Below are 15,187 nucleotides of genomic sequence, written 5' to 3' on the forward strand. Positions count from 1 at the left end.
GATACAGTCTTATACACAGCTGGCCCCTCCCCGGATCTTGTGTTAAATGCTCTACCACAAAGCTTTCTTAGTGTCCAGCAAGCTTGTCTACCCTTAACTTGTTCTGAACACCTCCAAAACAAAGGTCATGTGGTTTGATAAGAGGACTGCCCCTCTCCCCACAGGTGTGATTAAGACCTCTGAGGGTTTAGAGCTTGTGGTAGTCACCTCATACAAGTACTTGGGAGTATAGCTAGACGGTACACTGTCCTTCTCTCAACACATATCAAAGCTGCAGGCTAAAGATAAATCTAGACTTGGTTTCCTCTATCGTAATCGCTCCTCTTTCACCCCAGCTGCCAAACTAACCCTGATTCAGATGACCATCCTACCTATGCTAGATTACGGAGACATAATTTATAGATCGGCAGGTAAGGGTGCTCTCGAGCGGCTAGATGTTCTTTACCATTCGGCCATCAGATTTGCCACCAATGCTCCTTATAGGACACATCACTGCACTCTATACTCCTCTGTAAAACTGGTCATCTCTGTATACCTGTCGCAAGACCCACTGGTTGATGCTTATTTATAAACCCTCTTTGGCCTCCCTCCCCCCATCTGAGATATCTATTGCAGCCCTCATCCTCCACGTACAACACCCATTCTGCCAGTCACATTCTGTTAAAGGTCCTCAAAGCACACACATCCCTGGGTCGCTCGTCTTTTTAGATCGCTGCAGCTAGCGATTGGAACGAGCTGCAACAACACTCAAACTGGACAGTTTTATCTCAATCTCTTCATTCAAAGACTCAATCATGGACACTTTTACTGACAGTTGTGGCTGCTATGCGTGATGTATTGTTGTCTCTACCTTCTTGCCCTTTGTGCTGTTGTCTGTACCCAATAATGTTTGTACCATGTTTTGTGCAGCTACCATGTTGTGTTCCTACCATGTTCTTGTCATGTTGTGTTGCTACCATGCTGTGTTGTCATGTCTTGCTGCCTTGCTATGTTGTTGTCTTAGGTGTCTCTTTATGTAGTGTAGTGTTGTGTTGTCTCTCTTGTCATGGTGTGTGTTTTGTCCTGTATTTATATTAATTTAAAAAAAATCTCAGCCCCGTCCCCGCAGGAGACCTTTTGCCTTTTGGTAGGCCGTCATTGAAAATAAGAATTTGTTCTTAACTGACTTGCCTAGTTAAATGAAGGTTAAATAAAAAAATAAATGCAAATGCTACTACCAGGTGTTCTTGTGGGATCAAGGACATGAATGGAGGGTAGGCTAAACACTTTCCCTTTGTTAGGCTACATGTCCGTAGTTACACACACACACAGTGGTGTGTGTGTGTGTGTGTGTTTGAGAGAGAGAGAATGAGAATGAGAGAAAGGGAAAGGATACCTAGTCAGTTGCACAACTGAACAGTGGTGGAAAAAGTGCTCAATTGTCATACTTGAGTAAAAGTAAAGATACCTTAATAGAAAATGACTCAAGTAAAAGTGAAAGTCAACCAGTAAAATACTACTTGAGTAAAAATCTAAAAGTATTTGGTTTAAAATATACTTAAGTATCAAAAGTAAAAGTAAAAGTATGAATCATTTCAAATTCCTTATAATAAGCAAAGCAGACAGCACCACTGTTTTTTTGTGTTTTTTTATGGATAGCCAGGGGCACACGCCAACACTCAGACCAAATTTACAAATCTAGCATAGGAATGACCAAGGATGTTCTCTTGATAAGTGTGAATTGGACCATTTTCCTTTCAAAATGTAATGAGTACTTTTGGGTGTCAGAAAAATTGAATTGAGTAAAAAGTATATTATTTTATTTATGAATGTAGTGAAGTAAAAGTATACATTTCCAAAAATAGAAATAGTAAATTACAGATACCCCCCCAATCCCACTTTAGTACTTTAAAGTATTTTTACTTTACACCACTGCAACTGAATGCATTCAACCGAAATGTGTCTTCCAAATTTAACCCAACTCCTCTGAATCGTGTGTGTGTGTGTGTGTGTGTGTGTGTATGTGTGTGTGACTGCTTGTCGCGCTGAAGCGCAACACTTTTGGTGCAGCTTTGTGCAACTACGTATGCCTTCAATCTTTGACCCAGGTCCGGAAACGGATGTTTCTGAGTCACTTAAATCACATTCTAAGTAAATAAATAGTGGTTTCCAGGGGAACTGCCTCTGTTTCTTAGCAATATAATACAAATAATGTGAGCAACAAAAAAAAGAATAGTAGTACATGCAAAATGATGTATTATCTTGGTAGCCTAGCCAATGATGACATCGTTCTGTAGCCCTCACCACTCTATCTTATTCCATAGTAGGACGTTGCTGCTTTAAATTGGAACCATTACGCCAAATTAAACAATAATAACCAAATGACAATCAATTCAATTAATTAAACTGTAATTATTTAATTGACATTATTTCATTAATTTATATCAGGTTGTTAATATAAAGATTATTCATCTAAATGGAGGAGGGTGGATTGGGATGACGCGCAGTAGAAATATGTGGAAATAACGCTTGAGACATTTCATACCTAATTTGGTTGCAATGGGCGGGAAGCTGGGGGGAGGGTTTTCTCTGACTATGAATGTGTTAAATTCAGGACTAGGATGGCTACCAGTGTAAATTCCTATTCGATGACAGATCCTGAGAGAGAACGAAGGATTTTGCAGTCCCAAAACTAACGAAAAGGTAATACCTTTTTGTTTCAGAGTTGTATTTGAGATTGTGTAATAGAATACTGGTCTATCCGAGAGTTAGCGTAGTTTTTATACATGTTGTCTACAAACAGTTGAAACTTGGCCTACCTGCATGCTTTTCTATAGTTTTAACACAGTCTATTGAAAATAATCATTTTCACCGTGAGCGCTGGAAATTAAACATCACTTTTGCACGGGATCCAGTAAATTGCCTATTATTAGCAGTATTTAGGACACAAGATAGGATAGTCAAGACAATAACTGCTGCGGTGTTGTAAAACTTGTTTTCCATTGAAATGTTTTTGCTTTCTATGAATGACTTGATGGTTGATACACTGAGAAACTCCAGTGCACGGCACAATTTGCACTTCACGCATCACCTCGGCCTGTGGTTGTCAATGACCAACCAGAATAACGGGAGGATAACCGTAGGCAACAGCTGCCAGAATAACGGGAGGATAATGGTAGGCAACAGCTGCCAGAATAACGGGAGGATAACGGAAGGCAACAGCTGCCAGAATAACGGGGAAATTGTAAACCTATTTTATCTGACTCTTTTGAATATGAGGGCTCTGATATACACTACATGACCAAAAGTATGTAGACACATGCTCGTCGAACATCTCATTCCAAAATCATGGGCATTAATATGGAGTTGGTCCCCCTTGGCTGCTACAACAGCCTCCACTCTTCTGGGAAGGTTTTCCACTAGATGTTGGAACATTGCTGTGGGGACTTGCTTCCATTCAGCCATGAGCATTAGTGAGGTCGGGCACTGATGTTGGGCGATTAGGCCTGGCTCGCACTCGGTGTTCCAATACATCCCAAAGGTGTTCGATGGGGCTGAGGTCAGGGCTCTGTGCAGGCCAGTCAAGTTCTTCCAGACCGATCTCGACAAACATTTCTGTATGGACCTTGCTTTGTGCACGGGGGGCATTTTCATGCTGAAACAGGAGAGGGCCTTCCCCAAACTGTTGCCATAAAATTGGAAGCACAGAATCGTCTAGAATGTCATTGTATGCAGTAGCGTTAAGATTTCCCTTCACTGGAACTAAGGGGCCTAGCTCAACCCATAGAAAACCAGCCCCAGAGCATTATTCCTCCACCAAGCTTTACAGTTGGCACTATGCATTGGGGCACATAGCGTTCTCCTTGCATCCGCCAAATCCAGATTCGTCAACCGGACTGCCAGACCATGTGTGATTCATCACTCCAGAGAACACATTTCCACTGCTCCAGAGTCCAATGGTGGCGAGCTTTACATCACTCCAGCCGACACTTGTCATTGCGCATGATGATGTTAAGCTTGTGTGCGGCTCCTTGGCCATGGAAACCCATTTCATGATGCTCTCGAAGTTCTTGTGGTGACGTTGCTTCCAGAGGAAGTTTGGAACTAGTGAGTGTTGCAATCGAGGACAGACAATTTTTATGCGCTACGCGCTTCAGCAGTCCTGTTCTGTGAGCTTGTGTGGCCTATCACTTCGCGGCTGAGCCGTTGTTGCTCCTCGAAGTTTCCACTTCACAATAACAGCACTTAGTTGACTGGGGCAGGTCTAGCAGAGCAGAAATTTGACTAACTGACTTGTTGGAAAGTGGCATCCTATGAGAGTGCCATGTTGAAAGTCACTGAGCTCTTCAGTAAGGCCATTCTACTGCCAATGTTTGTCTATGGAGATTGCATGGCTGTAAGCTCGATTTTATACACCTGTGCTGAGCACTTGTTGGCTGCTTTTCCTTCACTCTGGGGTCCAACTGATCCCAAATCATCTCAATTGGGTTGAGGTCGGGTGATTGTGGAGGCCAGGTAATATGATTCCGCACTACATCACTCTCCTTATTGCTCAAATAGCCCTTACACAGCCTGGAGGTGTGTTTGGTCATTGTCCTGTTGGAAAAACAAATGTTAGTCCCACTAAGCACAAACCAGATGAGATGGCGTATCACTGCAGAATGCTGTGGTAGCCATGCTGTGTAAGTGTGCATTGAATTCTAAATAAATCACTGACGGTGTCACCATCAGAGCACCATCACACCTCTTCCTCCATGCTTCATGGTGGGAACGACACCAAAAATCTCAAATTTGAACTCATCAGACCAAAGGACAGATTTCCACCGGTCTAATGTCCATTGCTCATATTTCTTGGCCCAAACAAGTCTCTTCTTCTTATTGGTGTCATTTAGTAGTGGTTTCTTTTTAGCAATTCGACCATGAAGGCCTGATTCACAGTCTCCTCTGAACAGTTGATGTTGAGATGTGTCTGTTACTTGAACTCTGTGAAGCATGTATTTGGGCTGCAATTTCTGAGGCTGATAACTCTAATAAACTTTACCTCTGCAGCAGAGGTAACTCTGGGTCTTCCTTTTCTGTGGTGGTCCTCGTGAGAGCCGGTTTCATCATAGCGCTTGATGGTTTTTGCAACTGCAAATGAAGAAACTTTCAAAGTTCTTGGAATTGGAATTTTGGAATTGGAATTTTCCGCATGGACTGACCTTTATATCTTGATGGACTGTCGTTTCTCTTTGCTTATTTGAGCTGTTCTTGCCATGTTATGGACTTGGTCTTTTACCAAATAGGGCTGTCTTCTGTGTACCAACTCTACCTTGTCACAACACAGCTGATTGGCTCAACCGCATTAAGAAGGAAATCAATTCCACAAATGAACTTTTAACAAGGCACACCTGTTAATTTAAATGCATTCCAGGTGACTACCTCATTAAGCTGGTTGAGAAAATGCCAAGAATGTGCAAAGCTGTCATCAAGGCAAAGGGTGGCTACTTTGAAGAATCTAAAATATTAAATATATTTTGATTTGTTTAACACTTTCTTGGTTACTACATGATTCCATTTGGGTTATTTCATAGTTTTGATGTCTGCACTATTATTGTACAATGTAGAAAATAGTAAAAATAAAGAAAAACCCTGGAATGAGTAGGTGTCCAAACTTTTGACTAGTACTGTACTTTTGTTTGTGTGTACATACATACATACATACATACATACATACATACATACATACATACATACATACATACATACATACATACATACATACATACATACAGTTGAAGTCGGAAGTTTACATACACTTAGGTTTGAGTCATTAAAACTAATTTTTCAACCACGCCAAAACTATAGTTTGTTAACAAGAAATTTGTGGAAAGTCAGTTAGGACATCTACTTTGTGCATGACACAAGTTATTTTTCCAACAACTGTTTACAGACAGATTATTTCACTAAAATTCACTGTATCACAATTCCAGTGGGTCAGAAGTTTACATACACTAAGTTGACTGTGCCTTTAAACAGCTTGGAAAATTCCATTAAATGATGTCATGGCTTTAGAAGCTTCTGATAGGCTAATTGACATAATTTGAGTCAATTGGAGGTGTATCTGTGGATGTATTTCAAGGCCTACCTTCACTCAGTGCCTCTTTGCTTGACATCATGGGAAAATCAAAAGAAATCAGCCAAGACCACAGAAAAAAAATTGTAGACCTCCAAGTCTGGTTAATCCTTGGGAGCAATTTCCAAACGCATGAAGGTACCACGTTCATCTGTACAAACAATAGTACGTAAGTATAAACACCATGGGACCATGCAGTCGTTATACCGCTCAGGAAGGAGATGCATTCTGTCTCCTAGAGGTTAATGTACTTTGGTGCGAAAAGTGAAAATCAATCCCAGAACAACAGCAAAGGACCTTGTGAAGATGCTGGAGGAAACGGCTACAAAAGTATCTATATCCACAGTACAACGAGTCCTATATTGACATAAACCTGAAAGGCCGCTCAGCAAGGAAAAAGCCACTGCTCCAAAACCACCATAAAAAAGCCAGACTACGGTTTGCAACTGCACATGGGGACAAAGATCGTACTTTTTGGAGAAATGTCCTCTGGTCTGATGAAACAGAAATAGAACCGTTTCGCCGTAATGACCATCGTTATGTTTGGAGGAAAAAGGGGGAGGCTTGCAAGCCAAAGAACACCATCCCAACTGTGAAGCACGGGGGTGGCAGCATCATGTTGTGGGGGTGCTTTGCTGCAGGAGGGACTGGTGCACTTCACAAAATAGATGGCATCATGAGGCAGGAAAATGATGTGGGTATATTAAAGCAACATCTCAAGACATCAGTCAGGAAGTTAAAGCTTGCTCGCAAATGGGTCTTCCAAATGGACAATGACCCCACGCTTACTTCCAAAGTTGTGGCAAAATGGCTTAAGGACAACAAAGTCAAGGTATTGGAGTTGCCATCACAAAGCCCTGACCTCAATCCTATAGAAATGTTGTGGGCAGAACTGAAAAGCCGTGTGCGAGCAAGGAGGCCATCAAACCTGACTCAGTAACACCAGCTCTGCCAGGAGGAATGGGCCAAAATTCACCCAACTTATTGTGGGAAGCTTGTGGAAGGCTACCCGTAACGTTTGACCCAAGTTAAACAATTTAAAGGCAATGCTACCAAATACTAATTGAGTGTATGTAAACTTCTGACCCACTGGGAATGTGATGAAAGAAATAAAAGCTGAAATAAATAATTCTCTCTACTCTTAATTCTGACATTTCACATTCTTAAAATAAAGTGGTGATCCTAACTGACCTAAGACAGGGAATTTTTACTAGGATTAAATGTCAGGGATTGTGAAAAACTGAGTTTAAATGTATTTGGCTATGTAAACTTCCGACTTCAACTGTACATATACATACATATATTAGTGTATTTTGTGTGAATATAGTCTACTATTGATCAGAACACGTGGAAGCAAGTAGTTCCCCTTATTATCGCAGCTGAACTATGGAGCATGATGAAACAACATGTGAACATCTCCAGCCTGGGAGCCCATAGCTCTTTAACTGAATTATGGGTGAAATCGAGTTAACCATGTTGTCATAACAACGCTCGTGACCCTGGCTGCAAACAAACACTGAGCCTCCTCACCCTCAAGGGTGTGTGTGAGAGGGAGGGAGATAATTTGACTGTAATATCCTGTTTTCTCTCTTGTCCAGACTGTGTGTGGGACTGTGAGTGTATCTCTAAAGGGAAGTCCCTCTGTTTGGATGATAATGTAGTCTTTTCCATGCCACCCCTTATAAGGTGGCTTTCCATGCAGGGACTTTATGGTCTTTTACCAATTTTCCTAACATTCAAGTAATGGTAGGTAGGGGATGGGTTTTCCATTACTGCCTTCCATATGGTTTTTCTAGTGTGTGTGAGAGAGAGGTAGAAGGGACTTGGCACCTTTGACTCAGTTTGCAGTTCGGCAGCAGTCTGCACATCTGGGAAAAATCAACGAGTTGGAAAATCTTACGGGGAAGAGAAAGGGAGAATGACGGAGGGGCAGAGAGGGAGGGAGGGAGGTGACTCACTGCTCTGCTATTCATCATCGTGTTTCAAATGTGTCCTGAGGTTAAGGCACAGGGCTTTCCCCATTTTTTTTAAATTAAAAAAAAATAATAATGGATTTATTTTTCTCCTCTTACTTCAGCTAGCCTTTTTTGCCTGACTGCTTTGGTCACTCTCACTTTGAGTTTGTCCATTTTTCAAATCTTAATTCGTCTGTCTGTTTCCTCTCTTTCTCTCTCCAACTCTGTCCCCTGCTGTTTGAACAACTTATTTTATTAATGTAAACATGTGTCTCTGTTTATGAGTCCTTCAACAGTATGTAAACTGGGAACATGGACTCACTATTACTTGTGGGGGATAGTGGGAGGGAGCAGCCCTGAGTGTCTCTGGATGTTGGGACTGTTAGTGGATGAGGCCCTGCCGCAGAGGCTGATGACAGATTGGCTGAGAGGTCGGGTAGAGGTCTCAGCACCACGTCTGTCTGAAAGGGGGGGGGGGTGAAGGAATGTCCAGGGACACTGACTCACAGAACAGGAATCCCTCAGCTGATAAAGCACTCTCACAGAGTATAAAACTGAAGAGAACCTATACTTTTGATTCTCCTTGTACAAGGTATCAAAATATGAAATCTTTTTTTTTTACTTTCATGTTGAGATGGGAGATAATGACACATTGCTACTGTTGCCCTCATGAGTCCAAATATGATATCTCATCAAGAATGTACATTGAAAATCATAATGGAATCAATACTTGCTATGAGATATTTTTTATATGAATGCATGCTGTCAATTTGTTCTTTGTTACTGACAGCTGCTCTCTATTCTGTGTCTCCTTATAGATCCTTCTGCCACAGATGCACAAAGAACTGTAGGCCTGGGGTATTTCGCAGAAACACCTACATCTCCAGCCAATTCAGCCCTTCACTTCAGTCTAACCCGTCCTAGTTGTCAAGCATCATCCATATCCCATCATGCCGATAGTGGTGGTGCACTCCAACCCCCTGTTCTGGGTGCGATTGTGTGCTCTGGTCTTCTCCTGTGTGGCTTTTGCTGTGACCATCCATGGGGCCGACCTCAAGCACGGTACAGGGGACTGGTTTGTGTTCTGCTGGGCCTTCAGCTTCGCTGGGACCCTGCTGGTTTTGCTGGTAGAGCTGTTTGGCCTGCAGACCCGTGCCCCCGTCTCCTGGAAAAACTTCCCCATCACCTTCGCCTGCTATGCCTCCCTGCTCTGCCTCTCCGCCTCCATCATCTTCCCCCTCTACTTCCTCAAGGGCCAGACCTCCCGCAACGAGACTCATAACTACCGCATCGTGGCCACCGTCTTCTCCTGCCTGGCCACCATCGCTTACATGAGTGAGGTGAGCATCAGCAAAGCCCGGCCAGGTGAGGTAGCAGGTTACATGACCACCGCCCCGGGTCTGCTGAAAGTGTGTGAAACCTTTGTGGCCTGCGTCATCTTTGTCTTCATCAGCGACCCAGTGTCCTACGACTCTCACGATGCACTGAGGTGGTGCCTGGCCGTCTACTGCATCTGTTTCATCCTGTCGGCGGCCATCATTGTGCTGTGTATCTGCGAGTGCACCGGCTGCCTGCCTTTCCCCTTCGCCCGCTTCCTGTCTGCCTACGCCCTACTGGCTGTCATCATGTACCTCTCCGCTACCATCGTCTGGCCCATTTTTACATTTGACAGGAAGCACTCTTCCTCCAGGCCCACTTTCTGTGGTAACAGTCAAGGGCTGTGTGCATGGGACAAGCAGATGGCTGTGGCTGTGCTCACTGCAGTCAACTTGGTGCTCTACCTGGCAGACCTGATCTACTCTGCCCGACTGGTGTTTATTACTGTGTGAGCAAAAGGTATAGAGGGGAAGAACGAGAAGAGGTAGTTGATTTTGAGTCGGATGGAAAGAAATATTGAGGAGTAGAAATGAAGAGGTGAAGAAAGAGGGAGAAACAAAAACTGCTTACTGTATTTTGTGTCATTTATATATCAATGTTCAGCCATTAGTCACCTCCACACATAGAGACTAAATGATTTCTTATTTCATGCAAAAGGAAAAGTCCTTACACAAGGATGATTTTATGGACCCAAGAACTATGATCAGATGGAACAGATCTTTTCAAAGTTTGAGCTCTGATTATCTGACACACACATAAATGCAGTATTCCAAAGACCGGATGGATCTGCTGAGTATGTTGACATTACTATAGATCATGTAAAGTCTTACAACGTTCAATGGTCTTTTAATAAGCATGACTTTTTACATTATGGAAAACTGTAGGTAGATTTTACAGAACAACTCACACCTTCCTAGTTTGTTTAAGATGAGTTACGAAGGGTTAAAAGTAATTCAATCAAACCCCTAAGTAATTCCTAGAAGATTGGTACACTGCTCCAAATGTTTTCAAGACGTGAAGTAGAACAAATTGTGTTTGAATTAATGTAAAGATATACTCTGTTAGTGTAGATTTTTTACTAATTTTACATTCCTGTTTTTACCCTTTTTTTATATTTTCATCTTCTGCCAAGCTACATGTCAGGAGTATATTGTATGTTGAAATAATATATGCATAAGGTAACTGAATTAAAACTCACTGTGTAATGAACACTTACTGTTCGACACTTATGTGTTTGTTATAACCCGTTCTCTGTAGGCTATGGTGTCTCCAAAAACATCTTTGAATAAAAAGAAAAAGGAAAATGTGTTATTTTTAATCTGGCCCATTGCTTTGTACTGCTGTAACAATCTGCTCTTGTGAATGAGAATGTCCACTTTGTCATAGAGGGAGACATCCATTTGCTGCATCGTCTTCACTACTTCCTGCTGTTACTAAACATGACATGTTTTTTATTCCGTGTGCCTGTTGAGACTGTGCATACCACATCAGTGTTATGGAAACATACAATCCAGTGTTCAGTAAAAGCAATGTGACAAATGATAGCAGGGTTTGTCAACTGGGGGCCCACGGGTCAAATTTTATTTGGCCCCCAAGTTTTCTGAGCAAACCCACACCAAATTTAAATGATTTGACATAAAGGACTAAAAACACCAGCAAATCAACTTCAACTGTTTTTAATTTTGGAAATCTGTTCCAAAATTATTTCCACATATAACAGAGCGAGTAATGTGATTTGTATACACATGTAAGCTAAGTTTCAAATTATTATGTTTGAGTCAAATGTTATCTGTTTGGGCTTCTTCCAGGCAATTTACAGTCTGCGGCTGAATGTAGTTGATGATCCCTGAATTATAGCCTATGTATATCTGTCTTTGTCCTTGTTAATTGAACAAAATAAACTAACACTTAGGTGTTCTCAATCTCTCTCTCTATCTCTCTCAAATGTGCGCACACACTCAAACATGCACACACACTCAAAGGTGCGCGCGCACACACACACCCCAAACTGCTGTGGGAGGTGTGGTTGTGGGTTGCTGCTTTGTATACAGTATGTAGGTTTATAAAAGGGATGCCACAGGCGGCTCCAGAGAAGCTTATACAATCTCCCCCTGTCTGTGGTAGAGAATGGCACAAACAGGTCCTCGGGATAGAGAGAAATTGTGCTGCTCAATTTGTCTGGAGATACTGAAGGAGCCAGTAGCTCTCCCCTGTGGACACCGCTACTGTATGGGCTGTATCAGGGCCTGCTGGGGTGAAGACGACGACTCTTACATCTTCAGCTGTCCTCGGTGCAGACAGACCTTCACTCCAAGACCAATTCTGAAGAGAAACACCATTTTGGCTGAGATGGTGGAGAAACTGAATACAGGGGGACTCCAAGCTGCACCCTCTGGTCAACGCTGCCGGTATGCTGAAGCTGGAGATGTGGCGTGTGATATCTGCCTCGGTGGTCAGATCAAAGCCACCAGATCCTGCTTAGTGTGTCTGGCCTCTTACTGTGCAGCTCACCTCCACACTCACAACGAATCTCCTGCCCTTAAGAAGCATACCCTGGTTGAAGCCACCATGCCACTGCAGGGGCGGATCTGCTCTCATCACGATAGACTACTGGAGATCTACTGTCGTACTGATCAGCAGTGTGTCTGTCTGCTGTGTGTGATGGATGAACACAGGAGCCATGCTACCGTCTCAGCTGCAGCAGAAAGCACCAAGAAACGAGTAAGGACTGAAAAACAATCTCTTGTCCTTCAACCTCAGTTGTTTAACCATGACAGAATATGTACATTTCTGAAAGTATGTTATGTGCATTAAGAATACTTATGCCCATTCCTATGACTGATAACTATAAGGAAGTGGTATGTTTGGTGCCTTATATACTGGGAGTGATTCATATAATTTGAACAATGTGAACATTTCCCTGATAATGATCAGAGTTGAGGCCATAAAATCTAAAGGTTAGAGGTACATTTCTATCAATAGAACTTCCTTTCCCATATTCAAATGTTAACTCTGTATCTGACACCTGCCTATATGTAACCAGGGATCTGAGGAAGGGTTCCTATCCTGGATAAGGTGTGTCAGGTGCCTGTCATTGGTTCAGTCAGTTGCTTTGAATGTGGCACCATACACTATGCTTCCACATGCAAAACCTCTTCATCTCTTTTGACTATCTGACTGAGATGATGTGCAAATGTGTAACATGATTCTCTTAAGGGAAGTCAAAATTTTCCCTTCATCCATAGCCTAGCTGTTACGGGTTATAGAATGTGTAAGTCATTTTATGACTCAATGTGTCCATTTTGAGTAGGCTTTTTTTCATTTGAGGAATGTAGAATGTAAAAAGGAAAAAAAGTATGTATGTTGAGTGTTATGGAGACTAAACAACCTCACAGCTTTCACCAGCTAAATATTCAATTTGACAAAGCGAACGACTCACCATAAGATCAATAGCCTGCTTATATGAGCCCCAAATATTTACTAAGATAGGCTTGTGGGTGTGTCCTTGTCCCTGCAGAGGCAGCTGGGGAAGATGAGGAAGCAATCCAAACTGAGAATGCAAGCCAAAGAAAAGGAACTGCTGGATCTGAGACAGGCTCTGCAATCACTAAAGGTGATGCACTGTGGAGATCCGTAGAGCAATGGCAGCCATGGCCAAGTCCGAAGCGACTTTCAAGTATTAATAAGCTAATATTTTAGTGGATGGGGGAGGTTTTGGGAGTTTGTTCATACTTGGATAAATGTTATATCTTGACCACACTCTGTCTCCCACTAGCACTCTGCACAGACAGCAGTGGAGGACAGCCAGAAGATCTTTACTGAGCTGATCTGCTCCGTAGAGAGAAGGTGCTGTGAGGTGAGAGAGCTGATCAGAGCCCAGGAGAAGACTGCAGTGAGTCAGACTGAAGGGCTCATACTGAGACTGGAGCAGGAGGTGGCTGAGCTGAGGAAGAAAGACTGTGAGCTGGAGCAGCTTTCACACACAGAGGATCATATCTATTTTCTACAGGTAGCATCACTGCTGCTCTGGCATTGGTATAATTAAGGTGTCCAGTGTTTTTATTTATTTGTATCTTGTAATCCGTCCCACACTTTGTCTTCCTCTCTCCTGGATTCTAGAACTGCCAGTCAATCTCTAAATCGACTGAACTCACAGACACACCCAGAATCACAGTGGTTCCTCTGGTGGATTTTGGTCAAGTTCGAGCCTCGGTAACAGCACTCCAGAAGAGATTGGAGGACCTGTTCAAAGGGGAATGGCCCAAAATATCCAGGGCAGGTGAGACTGGACACTTTACTGTAATTCACTCCATATTGCATTAAAGCTGTTTTAAAAGTACAGTTTTTTTTTCTTCTGTGGAACATTACTACTCATCACTGTCTAATCCGTATTCAACTGTAGCGGGCACAGTGAAACTCCTGCAGTGTCCAGAGCCCCGGATCAGACCAGAGTTTTTATACTGTAAGTCAGTTTCAACTCCATTAATAGCCAGAGTGCTATTATCCAAACTGAGCTCGGGGCTAAATCTGCATCGTGGTGGTGCTCTATGGATTCCATTAATCTTCTTGTTAGCATTCCTTTCATACCCTTATTTCCTCGTAGATTCCTGTCAGCTCACACTGGACCCCCGGACAGCCCACAGGGACCTGAGTGTGTCTGAGGAGAACAAGGTGGTGACAGTGAGGGCCAGGGACCACTCCTGCCTGGAGCACCCAGAGAGGTTTGATCACTGGAGCCAGGTGCTTTGTACTGAGGCCCTGTCAGGGCGCTGCTACTGGGAAGCCGAGTGTAGCGGGAGTGGCATCAACATGGCTGTGGCGTACAAAGAGATGACCAGGAGAGGAGAGGGCAATGACTCCCACTTTGGACGCAATGACAAGTCCTGGAGTTTGTTCTGTTCCAGAAAAGGTTGTACCATCTGGCACAATAACGTGGCCACTAGAATACCCACTTCAACCTCCTCTAGGATAGGAGTGTACCTGGATCACAGGGCAGGAAGTCTGTGTTTCTACAGCGTCTCTGACACAATGACCCTGCTCCATAGAGTCCAAGCCACATTTACTCAGCCCCTCTATCTTGGCTTTGAGTTTATGTGTTTCGGAGTCTTCGTTAAATTGTGCCAGATGGAATGAAAGCGAAATAACAGCTGAGAGAAAAGCAGTAGCATGTGTGAAAATTAGTTTCATGGTGAAGTTAATAATTGATAGTCTCAGATATGTCGCTCACCCCGGTTTGTATTTGTTTATTACTGAAGAGTTAAAGTATAGTTTAGTAGTTTAGTTACTGTAGAGTTTATATAATTTGTATTTTGCTGGCAAAACAAAGCACAATAATTTCAATGCAAATTTTGCAAATACCTTCTTGTGAAGTGAAATTAAAAGAAAAGTCTATCCTGTTCCCCTATTGTCTAATCTGACTGTCATCACATCACCATTATGTTGATTTTAAATGGTGTCATATTAAGGGCAATATCAATAGCACTGACATTTGTGTTTTTTAAACACATTTATTGTAGTATGTTTTTATCAAAAGTATCACAAGTAACCTCAGTGGCAACAGCACAGCAGTGCGCAAAAGTCCAGTCTGTTGCGAAATACATTTTACATTTACATTTTAGTCATTTAGCAGACGCTCTTATCCAGAGCGACTTACAGTAGTGAATACATACATTTCATTTTCATTTCATGCCTCTTTTTTTTTTGTACTGTGCCAGATGGAAATAGACATGAACAAATGTCATACTGTCTCTTACGCACACAC

At 42.6% G+C, this 15,187-nt stretch overlaps 2 protein-coding genes across 3 annotated transcripts; both read left to right on the forward strand.

Annotated features, from left to right (window-relative positions):
* The first annotated feature begins 2,563 nt into the window (after window positions 1-2,563).
* myadmb (myeloid associated differentiation marker b) lies at window positions 2,564-11,352 on the forward strand. Its single transcript, XM_029705417.1, has 2 exons — window positions 2,564-2,682; window positions 8,868-11,352. Exon 2 carries the CDS (start codon window positions 9,000-9,002, stop codon window positions 9,876-9,878), a length of 879 nt encoding a protein of 292 aa, XP_029561277.1. The 5' UTR covers window positions 2,564-2,682; window positions 8,868-8,999; the 3' UTR covers window positions 9,879-11,352.
* Window positions 11,353-11,534: 182 nt separating this feature from the next.
* ftr66 (finTRIM family, member 66) lies at window positions 11,535-14,824 on the forward strand. Of its 2 annotated transcripts, XM_029705415.1 has the most exons (6): window positions 11,535-12,147; window positions 12,944-13,039; window positions 13,202-13,435; window positions 13,546-13,705; window positions 13,829-13,888; window positions 14,030-14,824. In XM_029705415.1, the coding sequence occupies exons 1-6, from the start codon at window positions 11,554-11,556 to the stop codon at window positions 14,557-14,559; spliced, it is 1,674 nt and encodes a 557-aa protein (XP_029561275.1). In that variant the 5' UTR covers window positions 11,535-11,553; the 3' UTR covers window positions 14,560-14,824. The 2 variants fall into 2 exon arrangements, with proteins under 2 accessions (XP_029561275.1, XP_029561276.1); XM_029705416.1 differs by lacking the exon at window positions 13,829-13,888.
* Window positions 14,825-15,187: the final 363 nt, after the last annotated feature.

The sequence above is a fragment of the Salmo trutta genome, chromosome 21 (assembly GCF_901001165.1).
Source record: "Salmo trutta chromosome 21, fSalTru1.1, whole genome shotgun sequence".
Taxonomy (NCBI): Eukaryota; Metazoa; Chordata; class Actinopteri; order Salmoniformes; family Salmonidae; genus Salmo; species Salmo trutta.